The sequence below is a fragment of the Chelonoidis abingdonii genome, chromosome 5 (assembly GCF_003597395.2).
Source record: "Chelonoidis abingdonii isolate Lonesome George chromosome 5, CheloAbing_2.0, whole genome shotgun sequence".
Classification (NCBI taxonomy): Eukaryota; Metazoa; Chordata; order Testudines; family Testudinidae; genus Chelonoidis; species Chelonoidis abingdonii.
Genome location: NC_133773.1, coordinates 68607685 through 68634688, shown reverse-complemented (window position 1 = coordinate 68634688; position 27004 = coordinate 68607685). Strand labels below are relative to the sequence as shown.

Here is a 27004-nt window from a genome sequence, read left to right as displayed (position 1 = left end):
CTCCCTTCTACCCTTCCTTAGAATTGCAAACTCTATGATTTCATGATCACTTTCACCCAAGCTTCCTTCTACTTTCAAATTCTCAACGAGTTCCTCCCTATTTGTTAAAATCAAGTCTAGAACAGCTTGCCCCCAGTAGCTTTTTCAACCTTCTGAAATAAAAAGTCATCTGCAATGCAGTCCAGGAACTTATTGGATAGTCTCACTGGATAGCACAATTCCACCTCTAAAACCTGCCAATGTCACAATTTCTGATTTCCTTTTTTATGGGAGAGATCCAGGGCAAACAGTTAATTCAGATTTTAGTAAACTATTTCCAACATTTCGCTATTGCGTTGTTTAAAGTAATGGTGGAAGGGACATGAAGGCATAGTGAAAAGACCCCTTGATATTTATTCGACACATTTTGTACAATATACACATTTTACTGTGACAAGTAGATATAAATAAGTGTTTTGATATCTTCACAAAGCCAGCCAATGCCTCAGATTTTCTTGATCTGTTCCCAAAGAGTTTTTCTTTTTCTCACTCTATCTATCTGAATTATGGGTTATATACTGAAACCTAATCAATTCTGAAGGATGCTTATGTAACTTGTTGTTCAGTATATGTTAAATGCCCCACTCTAGTGGCTGGTTTACAAAAGATACAAGTCTCCTAGAGCTACTACCTGAAGGAGCTGCTCAAGTAGTAGACATTCATGGTTTTACCACTGGAGAGTTCAGTTCAATCTCCAGCAATGACCCACATTTGTCCTAATTTTGTTTCCAGCAAGCCAGGGTAAAATAAACAGAAGTGTTCTGATTATTTTTTACTTGGGCACTGAACAAAACATTATAATAATGGCAGATTAACACTGCCATGTTAAAGTTTCATTAACTCTTTTAAAAACAGTATTACTCCATGTGATGGAGACTCTCCAAAAGTTATATATGGGAGAAAGAGTCTGATTAAAATATACAAAATAAAGGAGCAGATCCTCAGCTGGTATAAACTTATAGTGACACTGACTTCAGTGGTGCGAATGACAATTAATACCAGCTGAGGATCTGCCCAAAGTGCCAGGTCCTCAAACTCAGTTTACCTTAGGGCCAGTGACAGTCCTCAAATCCTCCCAGCAGTCCAATAATGTCACTGAAGATGGTGTTCAGAAAAGAAAGCGTTTATATTTTATTTTTTACTTCAAATTTCTTAGAAATAATAAAACTGTCATACAACTTTATACAATTCTTCACTTGCCAGAGTTTTTAGTGTTTGCCAGACACCTGGCAATGCTTCAGTTCTGTCAGTTTGTTGATGTTTGGCCTCAGTGACTGAGCAGTTGAAACCTTCAGGATTGCAGCAAGGTGTGCACCAGATAGTTGAGCTTGGCATTTTGACTTGTTTATATTCATTGTGAAAAAACATGATGCTGCCTCCATGGCTGCCTGTGTCTGGCAACAAATGATGCTGCCTCCATGGCTGACTCTGCCCGGCGACTAGTTATGGTATCTCTGTCCCTCTCCCCCAGCCAATGGGAGCTGCGGGAGGCGGCACCTGCAGACGACATTGCTGGTGGCATAGGTGCATGCATCTCTCCTCCGCGGGCCACAATGGGGAGGTTCTCGGGCCGCAGATGACCCGCAGGCCGGGACTTTGAGACTCCTGGTCTAGGACACCCTCTACCTGGGATGGACACTCTTTTTTGTGCAGTAGAGTCTAAATCTAAATAAATTAGTTTAGCAGGGGATAGAGGGAGTTGAAGTTATTTTTATTTCTTTAAAACATTTCACAAGTAAGAGCAAGTTTATAAATGCTAGCTAAAAGATCAAAATCCTTAAACAAAAATGAAGTTAATGGATTTCATCTTAATGAGCGTTTGCAGGATGAGCAGACTTCAAATCTGGAATGTGATGGGCATAGACAATACAAAGGATTTAATATTAAAACAAAATTAAAAATGTGAGTTGTACCTAATGTTTGAAATAGAGACTAGTGTAGGAAAAGAGGGAAGGAGTGCAATGCACAGAATTGGAAGCACATGGGGAAAAGCAAAGCAAAGGGAGAGATTTTGAAGGAGGAGAGCCCAGAAAAAACAATCTCATTCCATAAATAGGTAACAGCATGAAAAAAAAGACACCAATGAAAGATGACAAAGGAAATAGCATAGGCAGATGATAGTTTTTACAAAACAAAATAGTGTACTATTAAAAATATTTGAAACACAAGTCAGCCCATTATTTTTACATATTAGTTATATCAGAAGCTTTGCATTTTATTTAGTCATCTTCAGTGTTTGCCATACCTTACATGACAACACACACAGACAATAGTGCATGTCTACAGAGTGTTGCCATGGAGAAAACTAGGACGTCAGACAGACAAGCAGCCTAACTAAAAGTGTAAGCTATATAGTTTCACCCTGGCTGTAAATGCTGCATATGAGGTACGTGTTAGTTTGTAGTACAACAATTTTTTGTTGTTTCTTTTTTCAAGGGGTGGGGGAAGTGAGTGCTTGAATGCACGCAGGCAATATTTATGTGTGCGCATTTATGGAAACACTTAACAGATTTTCATGAAAAAAGTTAACATAGAACACATGTTATTTACATGATTGGTACTGTACTCTGCAAGAAGAGATTAGAGTGGGTGGCGGTTAAAGTCATGTAGATCCCAAATGAGAAAATATTAAGCTTCTGAAAGGATCACTGTCATCACATCTACATTACCGTGAACCTATTGAAAACAACCTGAGGAGCAGAAGCAGCAGCAGCGTTTGTGAACATAAAATGGTCTCTGTGCAAAGAGAACACTTAAGATATTTATGCTTTCTTTGTGTGGCATGACTGACAAAAATCCCAACCATGCAGGCTGTCTAGTTAGATCTTAGAACAATGGAATATCTGTATATGAGGTGTGGATGTCAGTGATATTTGGAGGCATTCTTTTCAGCAGTGTTATATATGCAGGTCTTAAGAATGATTGACATTAGTGGTTTGAACTAAACTACACAAGTACCACAAATTTCCTCCTAATGGTTAGCCAAGTTCAGCTGTTTCAACAGACAAAATACTGTCTCAAGTTAAACTATTGGGTGCTGAAGACAACAGTAAAAAAAAAAAAAAAAAAAAAAATCTTAAATCTGAAAACAAAGGGTCTGATTCTCTATTTGCTTTCACCCTTGTAAATCAGAAATAAGTCTATTAAAGTCTATAGAGTGACAGTGATGTGAGTGAAGAATTAGGCCCACAGAGACCAAATTAAACACCATTCTGAATTTGTTCACGAGTCTGCTTTATTCATTTATTTATTTGTTCACGAGTCTGCTTTTACAGATCCAGACTAACACGGCTACCCCTCTGATACTTGTCATTTTGTGGAATCACTAATAGGGTGAGGGATGAAGGGACTCCTAGAAATTAAAGTAGTATGTTCTAGTCAGGAGCTTAAACACAAGGAATCCTTCCAGTGAATATTAGGGCTTGTGGAAGTTGTTGCAGTGACAGCAAAGAAGTTTTTATCCACAAAACTATCGGTTTTCTCAAACTGGCCCACCATTTTGGATGCAGGATTGAGCCATGTGGAACTTCACAAGTGAGTGCTTGTGGGAATGAGAAACAGTTGCCCATCACAACAGGCTGCAGTCTGATAAAAATGCACAAGTCAGCCACTCCACCTCCTCGTGTCTTAAGGTATGTCTACACTGCAGTTAAACACCTGCAGCTGGCATGCGTCAGCTAACTTGGGTTCACGGGGCTTGGACTATCTGGGGCGATTTAACTGCAGTGTAGACATTCGGTTTCGGGTTGCAGCCTGGGCATTGGGACCCTGCAAGGGGGGAGATTGAAAAGCGGTGGTAAAGGTGGTGGCTTTTGTTTGTTTGCAATATGGGTATCTACCCAATATTATTATTAATTTGTACTACTGTAGTACCTACGAGCCCTAGACATGGACCAGGACCTCACTGTGCTAAATGCGTAACAAAGATAGCCATCCACCATATGCAGGCTAAGAGATGAAACTGAGGTTCTACTCTGAAAATTGAGACTAAACGTTGGTTCTACTCTGCAAGTTCTATGTTTGTGTCTCAGATTCCATGTCAAAATTTCCTCAGTATCTAAATTAAGAGGGTTTCTTTCTCTCCTATAAATTCCATCCCTGGCTCCAAAAGTCAAGCTGGGTTCTTTGATCCTATTTTAAAAATTACAGTTGAATGGATAAATTTTCCTTCGCTTCCTATTTCAGGCTGTTAAACAGTTGCCGTTCCCTCCTCTACCCACGCCCATTTTTCATTAGTTGATCCAGCAAGCACTTCAAGATCCTTCCATATGAAAAGCTCTCTATAAAAATTAAAATCCTCATTCTTTTTTCACATTTGGCTTTCGACGTCTTCACTTCTGCTTATATAAACTGAAAACAGTTAATATTCTATCATTCCAGATATCGAATTTGTAAGCAAGAGTAAAAATTAAAATCAGTTCTGTTGCTACCACCACCTTCATGAGCTCAAGACAGATTAAGATGCAAAACATGAGACATGTTAGGGAAAAAACAAAATCACTTCTAAAAGGCAAGGGTTTAAGGCTGCTTCTAAAGGGTCATTTCATGTCAAGTCAAGTAGTACAGTAAAAGCCTTTCAGCGTGAGATATATTAGACTGGCATATCTGCAATGGAAGCATGCAACATACCACAAACCCCTTAAATACTTTACAATATATGAGCTACAAACACTGTATCCTTACTTAGAACAAGAAAAGAGTAGTACTTAGTTAACTTTGACTCCCAGAAGCACTATAGGCCTGTGGTTCTCAACTTGTGGCCCAGGTGACATCATCAGGGCTGTAACTGGGGATATGTGGGGGGGGGGGACCTGTCCCAGATGAAGAGCCGGGGTGATGGTGCAAAAATTAGTCAGTGTAGGATTGGGCCCAGTGATAACAGCTCCCCCCACCCCAGCAGGACTGGGCGCAGCAGCACTGGCAGGAAGCCAGGGTGCTCGGTGCTGCCCCACCACACAGAATCGCAGGTCCAGTGATCCCAGCTGGAGCAAACTCCTGGCACTAGGATCGCAGCAGCAGGCAGGCTGCAGAGCTGAGCTCCGTACTGCCAAGGTAGAAGAGCAGCTGGCACGGGGAGAGGGTGTAGAAACCTAGGGCAGTGGTTTTCAACCCAGTTGAGGAAAATTCTTGATGCCCGTGACCCAGTGGAGCTGGGGATGAGGGGTTTGGAGTGTGGGAGGAGCTTATGGCTGGGACAGAGGGTTGGGGTGAGGACTGGAGGGTGGGGACAGGAATGAGGAGTTGGGGGTACAGGAGGGGGCTCTGAGCTGCAGGTGCAAGCTCTGGGGTGGGGCCAGAGATAGGGGGATTGGGGTGCAGAAAGGGGCTCGGGGTTTGGAGGGGGCTCAGGGCTGAGGCAAGGGTTGGGGCGTGAGTTTATCTCAGGTGGCTCTCGGTCAGCGGCAGTGCTAAGGCAGGCTTCCTACCTGTCCTGGCACCGCAGATCACGCTCACCCTGAAAACGGCAACAACAGGTCCAACTCCTAGGCAGAGGCATGTAAGCGGCTCTGCACAGCTCTCAACCACAGGCACCCCCTCCCCCCCCGCAGCTCCTGTTGGCCATTTCCCAGCCAATGGGAGTGCAGAGCCAGTGCTCAGGGCAGGGGCAGCATGAGGAGCTCTGGTCATCGTCATCTCCCAGTTGTCATCTTCTCTTCCCCCCTCCTCTCATTTAGAATCGAGGGTCGCAATACTCCATGCCACCCAAATTAATTAAAAACAGTTAATGTTTTCACTTATTTTGCTCATTTAAAATGCTCTTGGTAGACACTTGCCAGTGTTGAAATGAAAGGTACTACATCAATTTGAATGGTATTGCTATATACTAAACCGTTTTTTTTCTTGGTAGATGTACAAGTAGTATATATATTGTGTGGATGTGGCCCACGTAACACACACAGAGAGCAACATATGGAGCCCACAACGGTAAACAGGCTGAGAACCACTACTATAGGCCAACAAGACAAGATATGTTTTTATAACTCCTGGAGACTACACTTCATGCATAACTACTGATTCAAGTTTAAAGGGATGTTCCAATATCATCTGTTTCTCTACAGCAGGGGTGACCAAACATACTGACCTTCTGACCTGCATATGACAATCTTCAGAGGTTTGAGAGCCAAGGCGCACCGGCTTGTGCTTGGGGCTTCAGCCCCACGGGAGGTTCCTGCCGAGGCTCGGAGCTTAAGCCCCACTCCTGCTGAAGTCCAGAGCTCCATCAGGTGCACCCTGTGGGGCTGAAGCCCAAAAACACTCCCCTCCCCACTGGGCAGAAGCCACTACCCCACTGCAAGGCAGGGATCCTGAGCCCCCTCCCCCTCCAGTCTGGTAGGTGCAGAATGGGGGAGACCCCCATTTCCCCTGCTCCGAGAGCTACACTTTAACAGTAAAAGAGCTGCATGTGGCTCACGAGCCACAATTTGGCCACCCCTGCTCTACTCCTCCCCCTCCCTCCCAGAGCTTCTTGCCAGCTGTTTCGTGGCATGTAGGAGGTGCTGGGGGAGAAGCAGGGATGGGGTGCGCTCAGGGGAGGGGGCGGAACTGGACAGAAAGAGGCGGGGTGGGAGTTTGGGGGAAGGGATGGGGCAGGGCCTGGGGTGGAGACTGAGCATCCCTGGGGCAAGGATTTAAACCTATTCCCCTTTTAATTTTTTTTTGCCTTTTCTTGGGTAATTAATTTCTTATAATTAACCACAATCTATGAAATTATCTGCTGCTCTGTGAGTACTGAAACAGCACATATAGATCTTCATATTCTTCCATTGTGTCCACTATGCTAACAAGACCACTCAAGGCGAGAGCTTGTTGAAAAATTTCCAACAAAACTTAAGTTTCATCAGAAAATGCCAGTTTGATAGACCAAAACATTTGGGTCAAAACACAGGCAGGTTTCCACTGGTGCCCTGGCTGGACTAGAGACTGTTAGGCTCCCTGCTCTCAGCTAGAGCCAGGTCTCTGGGGTCTGCTACACACTCAGTACATATGCCACTGCAGGCAGCTTCCCAGCCCCCTTAATCCCATTTCCCTGCCCAACTCCCCCTTAACCCCATGTACTTCCCTGAGCCGCCTGTGCCCAGCCCCCTTAATCCCATCCAGATGCGGGACTTTCAGTGCTGGCTTGACTCCTCACTCAAAGGTAAGCCCAAGACAGCCCCAAGAACCCCAGATGACACTGGGACTGTCTAGTCTCCTCCATCCACAGCAGGGAGCCAGGGCTCCCTGCTATGCCAGGCCTTCTGCTGCAGAGCAGGAAACCTACAAGACCTGAGAGCCCTGGCTCCAGCTGGAGCTCTGGGACAGCTCCGCCATGCCAGGGCTTCCAGTCTCCCACTTTGGAGCTGAGTATCAAAGCCTAGGGAACCCCAGCTTGAGCCAGGGCTTGGTTCCTAGCTCCACAGCAGCTGGAAGTCAAGAAATTTACTGAAAAATTTTGACAAATTCAGTTTTGTTCCAATGCAGAATTAACCCAAATAAAAAAATAAATTCTCCCAAACTGAAAATCACAAGTTTTGGCCAGTTCTACTGAAGACATCATAAATAATGTACTGCCTCAACTATCATGTGGTCACAAAGACTGCCTGAAAGTCAATGTCGCTCACAACAGGCTTATCTATATTTTGTAAACTTCAGCTGTGAAGTTCCTCTCTCTGGCAAATTACCTGAACCATGAAATTCTATCTGACAGCAGAACAAAATGATGATTATTTCTAGTACAGGAGACACTGAAGGTAGCAATAAATCCCTCTTCCTTTTCAAAGCATGTCAGTCACACATTCTTTGTGACACAGAACTATATGTCCATGAAGATAAAGCCAACCTATATAGTTATCACTTCAGTAGGGGACCAAGTGTCATACCCTACAGAGTAAACTTTGCTCCTAAAGTTGTACCAAATTCTTCATATACCCCGAGGGTATTCAGAGGTCTTCCAGGGGGACTCATCTAGATATTAACTCATCTAGATATTTGCCTGAATTTATACCAAGATAATTTTCCTCTGTAGGCAAGCCATAGACTGGGCAAAGCAGGTCGAAGATCATAATGCAGTCTCAATCTGATACTGATGGCAGTGGCAGTCTGGTGCATTACTTACTGTTCACTCACTATCATTCTACAGCATTTTTACTTTTCTAATATTTGTCACTTTCTCCACTGCATACTTAATTGAGGTTTGCAAAGCACAGTGAAATCCTTGGTTGGAATGATAAGAGACAAGTATGATTTTAATTGCATCTGCACACACTGCACCAGCACCTCTGTTTGAAAATTTCCATTTCCAAACCATTATTATTAACTGGGCCTTTGGTTTTACATAAACACTAATTAAGCCCTAGAATGAAGATACTTGACAAATTTTCAAAAGTGAAGAACATATATTTTATCTATTTAAAAATGCTAAGACAGCTATGAAGACCCATGTGCTCCAGTCTCTATGATTTCAGCCACTTCTCATTTCATATCTGTTCTCTCTACATGGAGCATGTACACACTACCACTTATAGCAGCATAACTTCTGTCACTCAGAAGGGTGTGAATAAGCCACGTTGTCCCCCGAGCAATGCAAGTTACACTGACCTAAGTGCCAGCGTGGATAGTGCGATGTGCCTCTCGTGCAGGTGCAGTGGTTACACTGACAGGAGAGCTCTCTCCCAACAGCATAGCGCATCCTCACCAGATGCACTGCAGCTGTGCCGAGGTAGCGCTTCTACTGTAAACTAGCCCATACTGTATGCAGAGTTATGGCACTCACTGCTACGGAGGTGGAAAACCAAGAAGTACTAGGCTGAGGAGAGTTGACTGCCATGAACAAGAGAGGAAGAAGCAGACAACAACGGACGCACAGGTAGAAGACAGCAGCACAAATTCAGGAGACTCTGTTAAATAAACTGCAAAAAGCTATTTTTAAAGAGTGGTATTTTACTGAAGTGGGAGTTTCATTTAAACCTGTGCAACAGAATACTCGTTTTCAAATATTTTACAGTTATGTATTTCAAATGTCTTGTTCCTAATTAGTTTTAAAAAAAGCCTAACCTACACATATACCCATTAATTCAAATCATGGTTAGAACACTGTAATTCTTAACCACAAATATTGGAAAGTGAAGAAATTCATAGTCAGAATTCCACAAATATCCTTAACTCAGCCATAAAACCCTACCTCTGCACACGGTTCCACAAGAAGTGTAGTTTCAGTAACACTTAAGGCACATACTCTGGAAAGAAAACCAAACTAAACCCAAGTGTGGTGTGAAGTCTTACTCTGGTTATTGTTACTCTAGTTATTACCATCACTTACAGCATGTGATGGGTCAGACACTTGCAAGGAAGGGATTGATAAGGGTCTGTAGTCCCAACTGGCCCTGCACCACTATACCTGTAGCAGATGTCAGGAGAGGAGAGGGGAATTAAAAGGAGGTGGCTCAGCTCAGTTTGGGGTTGACAAGAAAAGAGAGCGGAGCTCTACTCCTCTTGGTAAGGGAAGCCTGGTTTCAAGCAAGAGTCTAAGAGAGATGAACCTCCAAGCAGATGGGACAACCAGCCCATAAAGACTAATTAAAAGGACTGGTTGCATCGAGACAAATCCTGGGCAGGGTGGGGAGTGGTCCTGTCAAAGACTTCTCAGATTACCCTGGTTTTGAGTTTGTAATATTCCTTTGTCTTTTGAACTCTAATACCCTGGAAGAGGTGGGGTTAAATTATGACCTGCCTGAAGGGCGGAGTCATGGGAAGAGGTGGACCACTGCAGAACTAGTGTGGCTGTTGGGGTGCCAGATTGGGAGAGAACTACCAGGAGGCACTTCAGTGAGTCTACTCTTTTTTACATTGAAGTTTAATTTTCCTGGTTGACTACTATTGTCTCATAACCCTAACAACATTTAAATCTAGTAGTTCGTGAAAAGCGAGATTAACTGTCCTCAGGGTAAATTTGATTTAAATCATGATGTAAATCACTAGTCAGGAAGACTCGATTTAATCATAGATTTCTACACAAAAGTGCATTCTTGTTGGTGTTATAACCTTAATACATATTTTTCACAACACAGTGATGAGACCCATACTGGATCTCTTTTATGGCCTGTTACCATTATATGTTTTCCCTTCTAGTGAGAGAATGGTGTGGTAGATCTCAAATCAATGAAGGCTACACTCAGAAAGACCTCAAGACTTCTGGAATATGCTGCTCAGACAATTTCACTTTTGTTTCTACTGCCTGTCCCTCCCTTCTCGCATTTATTTCCAGACTTCTTCTCCTTGTCCAGATCTATTCCGCCCCCAATCATCTTCTATTCAATGAACTTTTTGAAACTTTTACAGAGAGGTAAGGGATTGACTCTGTGTACAGAAATTTGCAGAGGGACAATAGGGTTGAGGTCTTATTTCTCACCTCTGTATATTTATTTATTTTTGCTGTTAACAAGCATGTTATCTCTGGAGACACAAATCAACAGTCTGAGAGCTGCAAAACTAAGCTTCTCTGCTGTGTTTTCTAGACTTAGTTAGCACTGAGTCCCACTGGGTAGATAGAAAGATTAACCTAAATAATCTATACAGAAGCCCCTGGAACTCCATAAAATTGGGTCCGTAATCCATGAACTATTGGAACACATTTACAAAATTTTTCTTAAACATTACATGAATATATTGTCTCATACTACAGAATTAGAATTTATAATCCCTGTTTCATTATGAGATATCTTTGAGCTATAACGTATCTTAATTAAAACGATCTTTAGATAGGTTTTTTCCTCAAAAAGCATTTTATCAAAAAATCTGGTTTAAATAAATAAAATCCGATTTTTTTTGTATTTTTTTTTTTAAATCATTGATTTTCATCCACCCTGACTGTCCTGGTCATCTCTAATCATGCATTTAATAGATAAAATGTGCAATAGCAGAGAATCTCCCAAAGCTGTTCTAATTATATATACTGACATTTAAAATGCCAACAAGCAGATCTTTAAACCACTAAGCAGCCCTGAACAAGAGTTCCCAGCTTGAGAAGATTTGTTCCCAGAAGAGAGAGGTTGTCCTGCCAGTAGATCAAATCACCATGGCACAAAGGAGCTCCATCAGTAGAGACAATGAGAACTCCTCACCAAATGTTCTACCCTGCCTGCACTAGGCAAACTCTATCCTTCTCAACATAGTGCCCTTCGCTAGCCCCACAGAAGGTGGGGGGGAAGAGGAGAAGGGAAGCAGATCCCATTACAAAGCAGGAAAAAAGATACAGGGACCGCCTCTAGAGATGAGTTTTCAGACTCTATTCTCATTTAGTCTTTCCCGCCTTTGGTAAGGCTACAAAATATGCCAGCTAACTTGGTGTTTTCTGTTATCTGGACACTTGTACCAAGAAACTGAATTTGAACCAAACTTATTGTCAATGTCAACTTGCAGTAGATTCAAACAAGGTGAAAAGCTTCATGTCAATTACCAGTCATGTGTTAATCAGAATCATTTAAAAAAGTACTTTGATAAACAGATTGATAGTGTAAGTAGAAGTTCTGAAAATCATCTGGTAGAATTTGGCATTAGGTTCAAGTTTTATGCAATGATTTTACATTTTACTTAATCCTGTCTCTGTGAAAGGGTGCTGACTAGATGATCTCTTCAGGTCCCCTCCAATCCTACATTCCTATAATTCAGTACCTTGACTTTCTAATAAATCAGGTTGTCTAATTTAATTTTACATTATTCCTGTGCTGAAGCTTCTATCAGTTTCCAAGAAATGTTATTCTATAAACAGTCTCACTATTAGGAAATAATACCTGATATTCAGCCTAATTATCTTTGTTTTAAATTCATATTAAATTACTCCTAGTTTTACCCACTTTCCTGAAATTCAGACGCAAAATAATACTTTTAAAAACACAGAATTATTCTACCTTTCCCCCACATTGGATAACAGTACAAATTAACTCACTTTTCCTTTTTTTCCTGTTTGTGTGCTTCTCTCATAAGCTGAGAAGCCTTTCTGCTGTAAGGATGGATGACTTTTTTCTCTTGCCCTCCTCCTCTGCCCTTTGGTACTTTTGGCTGAAATGAAACATAACAAGGAATAAAATGACACACTTCAGTTCCCTTCACAAAGTGTCTCATAAGCTACTGCAACAAGAGTAAAAGACTGCTCAAAGGGAAGACAGCAGCACCTTATCAAAGGGATTCACTCAAGAATTAACACCTCAGAAGGTCCAAAATTCATACAGTGGGTTTAAGTGGGCTAGTATAAGTTATATTCATGTCACTCCTTGTGTTACTAAGAATAATAAAACGCAGACTCCTGAGTTCAAATTCCAATACAGCACATGCAATATGAAAATCAGGCATACAAACTCTGAAGGCTGAAGCAAAGCACACAGTTATAACACCCCCCAACTCTAAACTAAAAAAAAAAGATATATAATTTGTTACAGACTGCTACTCTTCTAACAGAAAATACTTCCTTCTTAAAGAGCTCAATGGTGAGGAAACTTTAAATTACCTCTCCTAACAAGGATGCAATTTTCAGGATACCCTTATTTAAACTTTTCCCAACTGATGGCTCCATTTAAACCCTTGTCAGGAACCCATCTAATTTGCACAGAAAGAACCAGATTGCAGCTGCCACCCACAGAGACTACACGTCCCAAAATACAATGCTCCATCTTAGTAAAGCAACAGAAATTCAATGGTGACTTCTGCACTAAAAGACTTTTACAAATAAAGTTATAGCTTTCTGCAACGTCAGTGACTCAAGTGCATTTGTATATGTTCTAAAGAAAAATATCTTAAGCAAATGTTCAGGTTACAGGAAGGGACTCTTTTTAAAAAGGAATGCATTGCAAGCCCCATCCCCAGACCACTCCATTTCCCAGTTCTGAATCTGAAACCAGAAACTTCTCAAGAAGACACAGCTAGGAATACAGCTGTAAAAAACTACCTAATACAAACCAGACTCACGTTGCAGTTGTGACTAGTTTTTTTCCCAGTAGTTCCCATTATTTTTATTTACTTACTTATTTATTGTTATGAAGTTTGAAAGTTGCCCCAGAATTAATGGAAACACTACTAAGCAGTGCGACATTGAGGAATACATAGGGAAGAAAGAAAACAAGAGTAAGCTTGGTCATAGTGATCCTGCACTAGTGTTCACAAGTTTATTACTGTGATGATTTAAATTTCCATAGACTGCTTCCTCTAGCACTTCTTGAGAAGACACCCTGAAGCTCCACTAATTAAAAGAAGGTATTAATAGTCAACTATTGTTGCTCATGTGACTTCAGCCCAATTACATGACAAACTGGAAGCAGCAACAACATGAACAAGGAAGGTATATAAAAAAGAAAAAAAATCATGCTATAAGCAGCAAGGAATTTTCCTCTTGAATCTTATGGACACAACTGTGCCAAAATAATTTATTCCTTCTGGCCAAAGAGCAAGTTATATTGTATTCTGCTTAGTTACATATATACAGGACACTTAAAAACACACCATAACATGAACATTGTTTTGTAACATTACAGAAAAACAAACATAAATAGGAAGCTCTGTAGTTTCCGTTGTTGAGGGCATCACAATGTGGACCAGGCAGAATCTGTACTAATGAACTGCTGTATATGCATTCCAAAGGAAACAAATCTAATTTGAGGGCTTCAACACCCTCTACCACCACACAAGTGTCACACTTGCATGCTTCTGTCCTAAGTCACTGTGCTGGATAAGGGCCAAGAGAATAAAACATAGGAGAAATTAAATGTTCAAAACAAAGAGTTGACCAGAACCCATGGTGCTGAACTCATTTTTAATATCTATTATCAAAATCTGGTTGAACACAAAAAGGTTTTCTGGCTTTGAAATGCAATTGCAGTTTGATGGCCTTATTTTGTCCACATCACAAAAATGTGATATAATTTGACACAGCCTCCTACCCACAAGACTGGAACAGAAGTTTTGCAGTATAAGATTGGAGTTTCTAGACAGAATAGTGGTGGGAAGTCTAGGAAAACAGATAATTGCTCTAGTCAAGTCATTGCTAACAATCATAGACTCATTTGCCCATCCTGTTCAGAAACACGCTGAAATACAACTGTGAAACAGCAACACACATATGAGCCAACTATTTGCTCAAAACTTGAGCCAAAAGTGTCCAAAAAGACAGATATGTTTCAGTTGCTGCACATTGATCAACACCGCAGAGGGTACAAATTTAAAACTTTCATCAAACCCTTTCATATATGGTTATCTTGACAACTAATTTATCCAGACAACTCCCTGTAGACAGTGCTTGAAATGATTGATTCAGAACCAGTTAACATTATATTTACTACCACCTGTTAGTTTTTCATTCACTCAGTTTGGTGATGTGTGTCTAGGGAAGACCTTTGGCTGCAATCAAGTTTGTTATGTTCATTTACTTTTGTTTATAGTTTCTAGAACAGAATGATTTTCTGCCCTGTTGACTTGACAGAGAAAAGGAAAGAACCAATTAACTACCTGAGCATTTAACAGAACACTGATCCTATTCCAACTTCTGCAACAAGTTTCAAATTGCCTTTTCTGATGACAGAGCAGCTTAAAAAATGGTCTGGTTAAAGAACCTGCAATGAATGTCTAGAAGAGTTTTTAAAGTACACTCTGTGGTACAACAATAGATTTTATTCACAGCTAGAATTAAAAAGTACTAATTTTTTTTTTTAAGTGAAGAAAGCACAGTTTGCAAATTGGAATGTGTGTCAGTGGACACCATTAAATATGACAACGTAGAATTTTATTACATTAGTTTTCCTACTCCCTAAACTTATAGTAGGAAAATCAAATACACCTGCTGAATTTGCACATGCCAAGTGCAGGTAAAATTTTGGGGGCAAGTGCTGAGGCTATTTTGAATACTTGGCCTTGAAAGCTAGAACACCTATTTTAGAGGAATTTCTCATAAGCATATAAACAAAGTAGATTATTACCTTGACTTTAGTAAAGCTTTTACTACTGTCTCGCATGACCTCATAAACAAACTAGGGAAATACAACCTAGACGGAGCTACTATAAGGTGGGTGCAAAACTGGTTAGAAACCCATTTCTAGAGTGTAGTTATCGGTGGTCCACAGTTATGCTGTAAGGGTGTAATGAGTGGGATCCCACAGGGATCAGTTCATGGTCCAGTTCTATTCAATATCTTCATCAATTATTTCAATAATGGCATAGAGAATACACTTACAAGCTGGGAGGGCAAGTGCTTTGGAGGACAGGATTAAAATTCAAAATGATCTGGACAAACTGGAAAAATGGTCTGAAGTCAATAGGATGAAATTCAATAAGGACAAATGCAAAGTACTCCATTTAAGGAACAATCAGTTGCACACACACAAAATGGGAAATGACTGCCTAGGAAGGAGTACTATGAAAAGGGATCTGGGGGTCACAATGGACAACAAGCTAAATGAGTCAAGAGTGTAACACTGTTGCAAAAAAAGCAAACATCATTCTGGGATGTATTAACAGAGTGTTGTAAGCAAGACAAGAAGTAATTCTTCTGCTCTACTCCCTGCTGATTAGGACTCAGCTGGAGTATTGTGTGCAGTTCGGGGCACCACATTTTAGGAAAGATGTGGAAAAATTGGAGCGTGTCCAGAGAAGAATGACAAAAATGATTAAAGGTCTAAAAAACACGGCCTATGAGGGAAGATTGAAAAAATTGGTTTTGTTTAGTCTGGAAAACAGACGATTGAGAGGGGAGATGACAACAGTTTTGAAGTATGTAAAAGACTTACAAGAAGAAGGAAGACAACTTGTTTTCTTAACCTCTGAGGCTAGGACAAGTAGCAATGGGCTTAAATAGCAGCAAGGGAGGTTTAGTTTGGACATTAGGAAAAACTTCCCATCAGGGTAGTTAAGCACTGGAATAAATTGCCTAAGGAGGCTGTGGAATCTCCATCATTGGAGATTTTTAAGAGCAGGTTAGACAAGCACCTGTCGGGAACTGTCTAGGTCAGTGGTTCCCAAACTTGTTCCGCCACTTGTGCAGGGAAAGCCTAAGGCGACCCAGGCTGGTTTGTGTACCTGCCATGTCCGCAGATTCGGCTGATCGTGGCTCCCAGTGCCCATGGTTCACTGTATCAGGCCAATGGGAGCTGCTGGAAGACGCAGCCAGTACGTCCCTCGGCCTGCGTCGCTTCCAGCAGCTCCCATTGGCCTGCGGCAGTGAACCGTGACCACTGGGAGCCGTGATCGGCTAAACCTGCGGACGCGGCAGGTACACAAACCGGCCCGGCCCACCAGGGGCTTTCCCTGCACAAGCAGTGGAACAAGTTTGGGAACCACTGGTCTAGATAATATTTAGTCCTGCCATGAGTGCAGCGGACTGGACTAGATGGCCTCTTGAGGTCCCTTCCAGTCCTATGATTTGATGACTTAAAGTTTAAACCATTTGGACTGCTAACGTTAGGCATGTATTAAAAATCAGCAGAATAGAAAGTAAGACTTATACCTAAACTTTACTCCTTTTTCTGTACTAGAAATACTGTTGCATATATATATTTATATATTATTAAAGGAGTAAAGATTTTGAAAAGAATATACTCCCAGGGTATACCAAATTATGCTACAAATTTATTAGTTCTCTTATACTGTGGTATATTGAGGTAAAAGAATATTTTTATGAATACAGCTGGAATGAATTATCTGTTATAAAATGTGTGGAGTGCACAGCTTCATATATTAAACACAGACTTTGCAAATTTGTACTTTTAATTATATTGTGTAGCAACAGACTCCCAAATCTATCTAAGTATCAGAGGGGTAGCCGTGTTAGTCTGGATCTGTGACACATTCAAAGACTGTGAATGGCTTGCCAATTACAGAACCAGTTTCTCCTCCCTTGGTTTTCACACCTCTACTGCTAGAACAGGGCCACAACCTCCCTGAATGAACTAACCTCGTTATCTCTAGCTTGCTTGCTAGCATATATATACCTGCCCCTGGAAATTTCCACTACCTGCGTCTGACGAAGTGGGTATTCACCCACGAAAGCTCACGCTCCAAAACGTCTGTAAATCTATCTAAGCAACTTGGATATTTAATTTCTATTAGAAACCAATAGGGATTATATGTCTAACTCCACCATCTGACTTTGAAAATCTCATCTATAGTCTTCATATTGAGCAACACAATTCTATATTTTAGTATTTTAATACACTGGAAGTGACTCAACTGAAAAAAACATGACTAGCATGATCTCTTGGTTACTTATTATTTTTGGTCTTTGTATATATATTTGCACATTTCAGTAGGCAAGGTTAAGAGTGGGTGTGCCGGGTAAGGCAGGTGGAGGGAATAGGGAGTAATGAAGGACTGTCTGGCCGCAGGATCCCTCAGTTAATTCTTTGCAGAGTTCTCATGCTGAAATGATCTAAAATCACAGAATAACTGTACGGAAAAGTAGATTGTCGTAGGGCACTAGGCGGAGGGCCCTGAAACACAGAGACAACGAACGACCTTTCTCCAACGCCCCCGTTCCCATGTAACCTGCCAAAGCAGCCCCACGGCTCCTCCGTGGCTCCAGCACTGGCTCGAGCCGGTTCTAGAAATAGGCAGAAGGGCCCCGGGTAGGTTCCCCGCTCGCTCCCGAGCCCGGGCGAAGCACCGGGGTTCCTGCGGCGAGCGCGGACGTGTTAAGCTTCGATGTTTGCGCACGTGGCTCCGCACGCGCTGGTTCCCCGCAGGGACTAGCCCCCTGGGCCGGCCGCCCCCTCCCTCCGTGTCTGGCGGCGACGAGCGCCACGGCCCGTGGTGGCCTCCGGGGCGGGTGCTGGTGTCTCGAACAAACCCCGCTGAGCTGGGTCCGGCAGCGCGACAGGCGACGCTCCCCTCCCCCACGCTCACCATAGCGAGTCCTACGCGTCCGCCCAGCAAGCGAGCGGCACAGACAGCCAACGGCGACACGTACCGGGGGCACCGCGGCAAAAACCGGAACCGGGTGTCCGGTCCGCCGTGAAAAGAGCCCGGCTCAGTGCCTTGCTCCCGAGCGTCCCGTTCCGCCTGCGCTCGGTGATTCCGTCACTGGCCCGGCGCCGTGTCCCCCGTCCCCGGTCCACGCCATGTTCCCTTGGGCTGCGGCTTCGGCTCCTGGCCGTTCCGGGTGCGTGTCTCCCCAGCGGCTGTGGGCCAGCCCCGTCTGGTAGCCGCGGGCTACCCCAAAAAGCCAACTACAGCCACGTGCGCTGGTGTGGGCCAGGTCCCGCTCCCAGAGCAGCAGTTGTCCTAGAAAAATCTCAACACGAGACCAAATTTTACGAAGGACGGTGTAGGAAACTAGGACCACTTGACTGATCTCCCAACAGGAGGAGCAGTTGACTATATAGTAATAATGATAGAAAGCCGCTGTGTCCTTAATACTAGCAAACAGACCTAGGAAGTCAGCAGTTCTCAGTGCTTTACTCCTGAGGCCATCCTGCACCAAAAAAATAAACATTCTGTGCACAATATTTTAAAATGCTGAAAAATTTTATTTGTCAAATAAATGTGGAGACTCCAGTATAGCACTGGGGAGCAGAGGCTACTGGTTTCACAGCGGTGGGAGAGCACTGTACAGCTTCTCCTCCCACCAACTCAGCAGTGAGGTTGCACCCAACCCTGACACAGCACAAGGACTGGGCCTGCCCCAGAAACACCTCAGGGCCCTGCCCTTCCGTGTCAGGTGCATCAGGTATGGGCAGACAGGCTCAGCAAAGCAGGATACAAATGTGGAGGGGCTCAGTGTGGAGGAATCCAGGGATGGGCTGAGAGGGAGGGGAGTTTGCAGAGCTTGACATTGAGGGGTGGATCTGACCCAGTCCCAGATGCTGTGCAGGGGAAGAGTAAGTAAGGTCCTCCCCAGCCCAGCCAGGATGAGCAGCTGAGCCCAGCAGAGGGTAGGAGCCACCAACCAGGTTTTCCCCAGTCCTGCTCTCTGCCCCACAATGATTTACCTCTCTCCTGTCTGCCCTAGGCACAGAAAACATATTGCTGGAGAGGGATACATGACTGCTAAGTACTACCATGGCTGCTGGAACAATTTTTATAGTGGAGGTGCTTACAGCCGTTGAATCATAAACTCCTATGGGTGATGGAAACCACTTCAAGCCAGGGGTGCAGAACCACCCCCAGCACCCTTTGTTCCAGCATCTATGAGTACTACTATAAAATTCCTCAGATATGTCAGAAAAGCATCCTGATAGGTTAGCTTGCAACTGCATCCTGGTAGATTACTTTGGCAACGTTATGTCAGGACACCATTTATTTTATTCTGTCACAGTGGTAACTTTTATCTCATGAAGATACTATAGCTTCAGTATTTGTATGACATCTGCTTACACAGCTTCTTTTAAGGAAATTATAGTAAAATATCTTGAGCTAGTTCAGAGTCTGATATAGTGTGAAAATATACAGAGCATTTTCCAGAGAATATATGTCCTAAAGAAGCTATTATTTTGATTACTAAAAGAGCTCACTTTTAAAAAAGATTCTTGGGCCAGCTCCTCAGCTGGGGTAAACTAGCATACTACCATTTAAGTTAATGGAGCTGTGCTGGTTTATTACATTAGCTGAGGATTTGGCCCCCTTGTCTCCTATGGTGAACATCTATCATCTACCTATACGCTCTACTCTGCCATTCTTTTCCTATTTTGTGCTGTTGTTTTTTTTTTCCCCTTTACTCCCATAAACTGCTACCTTCCAAGACCAACTCAGGACATCTGAATATCTAGTCCTGCAATCCTTATGAGAAAAGTCCTTAATTACATGAGTAGCCCAGCTGAAATCAGTGGAACTACTTTTTTGCATCAGAGCTGAAAGGTAGGGCCTATAGCACCTACAACAGTATGTGGATTTAAAATAACACAGAATATGGGGTAGTATGTGACTTCAATATGTAACGACTATACTGAGGAATGTAGTCTTATTTATTTGCACTTATTTACCATTTATGATACATGAGAAAGAATGAGGTTATATTGGAAAGATGATTCCCATGATTTTTTTATATATATCCTAAATTATTAGGATTTGACTGGATATAAGAATTTTTACTGGAAATTCTTGTTTTCACCTGTGTGGCAATGAAGATCAAACACCAAACAAGGCTAATAATATAATTTAACCAATATGACAATTATATTAGAAATAAAATAGAAAAAGTATCTGGTTACAGGTAACTTCTCCCAAGTCTGCAAAGTCTGTTTTTCTGTCTGAGACAAAAGAAATGTATGAAGATGTAGGAGAAAGATAAAAGCATATTATCATAATATTTTGTGTTAGTTTCTTTAAAAAGAAAACAGAATAAGTGTGGAAAGGACTAATTTTCCTCATTATACACATTGTTTCCAGAAACTGCAGAAAAGCATTGCGTCACCTTTGGACTTCAACTTGACAAGATGCATTTATTTCAGTGACAACTAAATGTGGTTATTCTGAAGGAAGGCAGAAATGAATGTATTAATAACTTGTTTCTTGTGAAACAAATTTTGCATTCATATTAATATAAATAATATTCTGAACATTTAATTCTTACTATGTTAATTTTTCAAATTATTATTTTTAACATATTGAGGAATTAAGTCTTCTCTCAATGAACATTTAATGCCCAGCTACGTGGGGCCATTTACACTATGAATACGCAGTTTAGGAAATCCAGATACCACAGAATTGTCTCCCAACATAGTTAAACACAATACCATTTTGTAGCGTACACTGATCCTAACCAGGCCTGATTCTCAACTCTGCTACATTACCTTATGCTAGCATATCTCCTTTGACTTAAATGGATTTTTATTAGTATTACACCAATGTAGCTGAGTTGAAAATCAGGCCCAGCTGCATTTTAACTGTTCCAAATTGTGCTACAACCTTGGACAGAACTGGCTACAGCAACAGTTTTCAAACAGTGGGTCGGGACCCCAAAGTGGTTGTGAACCCATTTTAATGGGGTCACCAGGGCTGGCTTAGATTTGCTGGGCCCAAAGCCAAAGCCCAAATCCCACCACCTGGGGCCAAAGCCGAAGCCTGAGCCCCAGTGTCTAGGGTCGAAGCTGAATCCCGAGGGCTTCAGCTCTAGGTGTTGGGGCTTAGATTATAGGCCCCCTGCCTGAGGCTGAAGCCTCTGGGCTTTGGCCCCCCAGCTCAGAGCAGTGTGGCTCAGCTTTGACCTCCCCTTCCACCCCCCAGACGATTGGGTTCGGGCAGGCTCAGGCTTTGGTCCCTCTTCCTAGGGTCACGTAGTAATTTTTGTTGTCAGAAGGGGGTTGCAGTGCAATGAAGTTTGAGAACCTCTGGGCTATAGTATTTCAAGGACAATTGTGACCTACGGATCCTTGGTGCCAGTTGGCAGAGGTCATAGGGGTAATAGGGTTTTACAGGGATCCCCTGGGTTGGACTTCTGCATGTAGTTCACCTAAGGATGGGATGTGAGGTCTCTACCAAGAGCCAGTAGTCTACTGGTCATCATTATCATTGTAAAATGTATGTCAGGATAATATTTAAGGAATTAGGTATCTATACTAAAAATAATGTGCTTAAGATCTTGGAGTTAAGGTAGGTCACCAGGAAGGTACATACTTTTGAAGAAGTTTCTCTCAGGTAGGAAGTAACTGACACCTGGCTGACCACCTCTATATGATATGCTTCCCGCTGTGTGCCTATTTGGACTGAGCCAGGTGTGAATTGACAGATTATGAAATCTACACAAGAGGAAGTTTGTAGGAAGAAACAAACAGTGGTGGGGAAGGCTCCTATTTAAGAATCGGGACAAAGGATTTGTCTGATGTATCTTGGAATGCAAAGAGACACACTGAATCCTATACCTAGGAGTCAAATTGACAGCATGCATCTCTCATGAAAGAAGAATCTTAGAATATCAGGGTTGGAAGGGACCTCAGGAGGTCTTCTAGTCCACTCCCCTGCTCAAAGCAGAACCAAACCCCAACTAAATCATCCCAGCCAGGGCTTTATCAAGCCTGACCTTAAAAACCTCTAAGGAAGGATATTCCACCACCTCCCTAGTAACCTATTCCAGTGCTTCACCACCCTCCTAGTGAAAAAGTTTTTCCTAATATCCAACCTAAACCTCCCTCACAGCAATTTGAGACCATTACTCCTTGTTCTGTCATCTGGTACCAGTGAGAACAGTCTAGATCCATCCTCTTTGGAACTTCCTTTCAGATAATTGAAAGCAGCTATCAAATCCCCCGTCATTCTTCTCTTCTGCAGACTAAATAATCCCAGTTTGTGCTCCAGCCCCCTAATCATTTTTGTTGCCCTCTGCTGGACTTTTTCCAGTTTTTCCACATCCTTCTTGTAGTGTGGGGCCCAAAACTGGACACAGTACTCCAGATGAAGCCTCACCAATGTTAAATAGAGGGGAATGATCACGTCCCTCGATCTGCCGGCAGTGCCCCTACTTATACAGCCCAAAATGCCGTTAGCTTTCTTGGCAACAAGGGCACACTGTTGACATAGGCGGTGGGTTATATGGGCTCGAGGTGCCCAGGCTCCAGGAATATTCAGGGCTGGGGGCCCTGCTCCAGCAATATTTGCAGCTGGGTCCTCTCCCAGCCCTGCCTGATCGGATCCAGCCCCGGCCCCCACGGGTTCCCCCACCGATCCCTGCCTGGATCGGGTCCCGGCCCCGGCCGCCGCGATCTCCCACGCCCTACTCTCCGCGTCCCTGCCTGGAGCGGTCCAGGCCCCGCCTTCCACCTTCCCTCTGCGTCCCCTTCTCTGCATCCCTGCCTGCTAGAGCGGCTCACGGCGGAACTGCTGTCTGCTGCCCCAGGGTCCTAGCACCTGCCATCCGCTAATGGCAGGAGGCTGCACTTATCCTGCTCTTCTGCCCTGCCTGAGTCTCTCCAATGCCCCAAACCCTCATTCCCAGCCACAGTCCTCACCTCTCTGCACCCTGTCTCTGCCCCAGCCAGAGCCTTCATACCTCTGCACCCTAATCTCATCCAGCCAGAGCCCTCATCCCCCTGGACCCTATCCTCATCTCCAGCCAGAGCCCTCATCTCCTGCACCCTAATCCTCATCCCAGCCAGAGCCCTCATCCCCTGCACCCGAATCCTCTGCCCCAGCCAGAGCCTTCATCCCCTGCACCCTAATCTTCATCCCCCAGAGCCCTCATCCCTCCGCATCATGAACCCCTCATCCCCAGCCAGAGCCCTCATCCCCCTGACCCTGATCCTCTGCCCCCCAGAGCCCTCATCCCCCTAACACCCTAATCTCTGCCCAGCCTGAGCCCCCCCCAACAGCACAACACTCATCCTCAGCCAACCCTCAATTCCCTTGCACGCTGATCCTCTGCCCCAGCGTTCACACCTCCCCCTTCACACCCCACCCCAGCCAAGCCTGCACCCAAACTCCGTCCAACTGCACCCTCACCCGCTCCTGCACCCCCCCTGCCCAGCCCGGAGCCTGCACCCAGCACCCAAACTCCCTCCCAGAGCCTGCACCCCTCACCCCTTCTACACTCCAACCACCAGCCCAGAGCCTTGCACCCCTCACCCCTTCCTACACCTCACCACCACCCAGAGCTGCACCCCTCACCCTTCTACACTCCCACCACCCCCCCAGAGCCTGCACCCAAACTTCGTCCCAAAGCCTGCAGCCCTCACCCCCTCCTGCACACCTACCCCCTGCCCCAGCCTGGAGCCTGCACCCAGCACCCAAACTCCTTCCCAAAGCCTGCACCCCTCCTGCACCCCAGACCTCCCCCCTGAAACTCCGCCCAGAGCCTTCGGCAGGTGGAGGCGGAGTTTGAGGGGGCAGAGTAGGGGGGCGGGTTCTGGACACCACCAAAATTTCTACAAACTTGCCTCCCATGACTGTTGACTCATATCCAGCTTCTCGTCCACTGTAATCCCCAGGTCCTTTTCTGCAGAACTGCTATCTAGCCATTCGGTCCCTAGTCTGTAGCAGTGCATGGGATTCTTCCGTCCTAAGTACAGGACTCTGCACTTATCCTTGTTGAACCTCATCAGATTTCTTTTGGCCCAGTCCTCTGATTTGTCTAGGTCTCTCTCCTCCAGCGTATCTACCACTCCTCTCAGTTTAGTGTAATCTGCAAACTTGCTGAAGGTGCAGTCCACACCATCCTCCAGATCATTAATTAAGATATTGAACAAAACCGGAAGGGTCACAGCCCGCCTGGCTGTAAAGTGCTGCAAGGATTTCAGGTGAGCATTAGATATGAGAGTATCTTGTTAATTAAGTCTAGGCTCTAGAATGGAGTGTTTATTATTTTATTTTATATGTAACCATTTGTTTCCAATACTTCTACTTGTTACTAGTTGAATCTCTATACTTTGTTTAAAAAACTTGATTTCTCTATAAGCAAATCTAAATGCTGTGAGTTAAGTGTAGCAGTGATCTAAGGTGGAACTGGTAAGTGGGGGGTATACTGTTTCTTTGGAAGCAGTGAATTGGTGGATACAGTGAGTATCCAGTGGACCAGAAGCTGGTCCAAGGAGATGCTCTGAGGACTGGACTGTGCCTGTTGTTAACCAGCAGAGTGACAGCAGGATCTGTGAAGTATAGAGGGGAGTGCTTATGCTGCTGGTGGAGTTGGGGAGCTGACTCACAGTTGGCCACAGAGAAGGACTCACATTAAGGGATGGTGGTAGTGAGGTGTTTCACAACCCTGGATACCCCAAGGAAGCGTCACAACAGTTATACAGCTGGATGCCACCCATGCTGTAAAACAGTACTGTGCTTTAACCATATGAAGAGACAATTGTAACCCAATATATTATTTGTACAGTGTGGATGGATCCAAAGGGAACATAAGCCTCTTTGTTAGGATGAGAAGAAAAAAAAGAGACTGGATAGCTATGAAGAAAGAAGGCAAATTTCTATTCACATCCACTATACAAGAGATAAACTCACAATCCTTCCTTCCTATTTTCCCGGTTCTTCCACCAAGCGTACTTTGCATAATAAAGGCAGACCAGTGAACCCCTCAGTCACTGAATCATTTAGCAGGCTTTTGGAATTTCATTAGTCATAAGAGGCCTCTCTTGCCTTTCAGCACTTTACTCATCCCACGTATTGCTTGTAGAAAAGCTCCTTTTCACAAGAAATGTACATCGTTGTCATGCATCAGAGACTAAAACCTAACACAACATCATTTCTGCTCTTCCGGGAGAAGACTGCTACAGTGATGGTATGTGTAGCCTCTTAGGCTGTTCTAAAACTAAGTAAACAGAGATTTTTGCAGTAAATATTGGAGGAAGGATGGTCTTGTGATTAAGGCTCAGGAAAATTTGAACAGAATGGAAATAGAACTAAAATGAGTCAGGGTACCATTATGTTGTCACTTTTTCTCCTTCATCTATATTTTTAGGATAATTTAAAGAGTTGCTTATCCTCTTGTTTTAATAACATGCAATTTAGGCCACACTGATGTTAGACGAAGATAGTTAACGATCCACCTAGGTCCCAATGCCTTGTATGCCCAAAACTGCCATTGATCATTCTCAGTTGGAGTTTAGATCTGTAAGGAATGCCAAAGGGCTCCCCGAGATGAAATTGCAGAGATTCCCTTCTTGAACTCAGAACACTTGTAAAAGTTGCAGTACAGCATAATAGGGAAGGGATTGTTTTTTAACCAAATCACCAAAAGCTTTGTCACTGGAGTAGCAGAATAATCTCCTAGTAGTTTGAAATGTTCCCTAAAGGCTATTCAAGTGCTATCATGTATTGAGGATCAAAAAAGTGAGTTAATTATCTCATCAGCTACTGAACTAAAATAGAAAATTGTGACCAGCACATATCTTACAGGTGCTAAGAGAAAGATACTAGTTTCACAGATAGATTAAAAAGTATATTGTAACTGAGGTGTTAGGGCAGTGGTTCTCAGCCTGCACTCAGCACAGAGCTGCAGCCCATGTGACATTCTCTGGGCCACACAGGTAGTATTGGATGTGCCCTACAATGGTAAATATGTTGAGAACTCTTGTGAGGGTAATATCAAATACAATAACTTTGCGATAGTTTCTTCATTTGTAGTGCGAATAATCTTGGTAAATATGAAAATTTCCATCTTGAACAGTTGTTCATGCTGGTTGTAGGGTGTGTTTTGTTTATTTGTTTTCAAACTCCACTATCTAACTGATATTCAAATCTGAGCCATACACAAAATCTGTAGAAAATTCTAGCATGCTTGCTTGCTCCTTTGTGGTCTAGAGGCCTGGGCTGAGCCGACCTTGATTACTGAAGAGGCACAGCTGAAGAGAGCAGCTGGTCCTCTACAAAGGAAGAGCAAGTTGCATTCAGAGAGGTTAGCAGATGAGACAGGGAAGACTCTAAAACCAGGGGAAGTTGTTAGGAAGGGCTGGGAGTAGCCTAAGTCAAGGCAGGAAGGGACAAGTGGCACCACAGTAGCTTGGACCTATGCCCAGCCTAAGGCTGAGGGGAAGGCCTTTGTGTCATGTTTTCATTTAAGTGACCCAGACCCAAAGGAGGGCTGTTGTTGCGCTTGTAAAATCCTCATTTGGAGGTAATTTGAGAAAAGGGGAAAGTCAGGTGAAGGACTGTTCACAAGGCTGCCTGAGGCCACAAAAGGATGCCTGAGACGAGGCCACATGTTGACAGAACCAAATTTTATTTTTATGATATCCTGATTTTATTCAAGGTTCAAATGTCACCTGAGACCCTTATCAAGTTAAGTTTTACCTGCAATTGTTATAGCTATTGGAATATTTGTGTAACAAACTTAAAATTTATATACTATGTAATCATTCCGAAGTGCGCTGGCAGAAATGAAATAAACACTCCAAGTAGTGTCAGTCACATCTGGTACGTGTCAAAATTTGTCCAGTGTGGGTTGATAGACTAGACCAGCATTAGAGAGCTAAGACAGCATGTACTATATAAGCAATAATTACAAATTATAATAGGTAAGAGAATTTGGATTTAATAGTAATGCAATGTAAAAACAATGTCATTAATTATATGACTGCATGCC

General features: G+C 43.4%; 1 protein-coding gene across 1 annotated transcript in view; it reads right to left on the bottom strand.

Annotated features, from left to right (window-relative positions):
- TMA16 (translation machinery associated 16 homolog) overlaps nucleotides 1-18050 on the bottom strand; it is a 43024-nt gene extending 24974 nt beyond the window's left edge. Inside the window, exons 1-2 of the mRNA XM_032803000.1 lie at nucleotides 17896-18050; nucleotides 11963-12075 (exon numbers count right to left, since the gene is read on the bottom strand). Of these exons, the coding sequence (XP_032658891.1) occupies nucleotides 11963-12075; nucleotides 17896-17898 (116 nt within the window). The 5' untranslated portion in view covers nucleotides 17899-18050. The remainder of the gene's footprint in view (nucleotides 1-11962; nucleotides 12076-17895) is intronic.
- Nucleotides 18051-27004: the final 8954 nt, after the last annotated feature.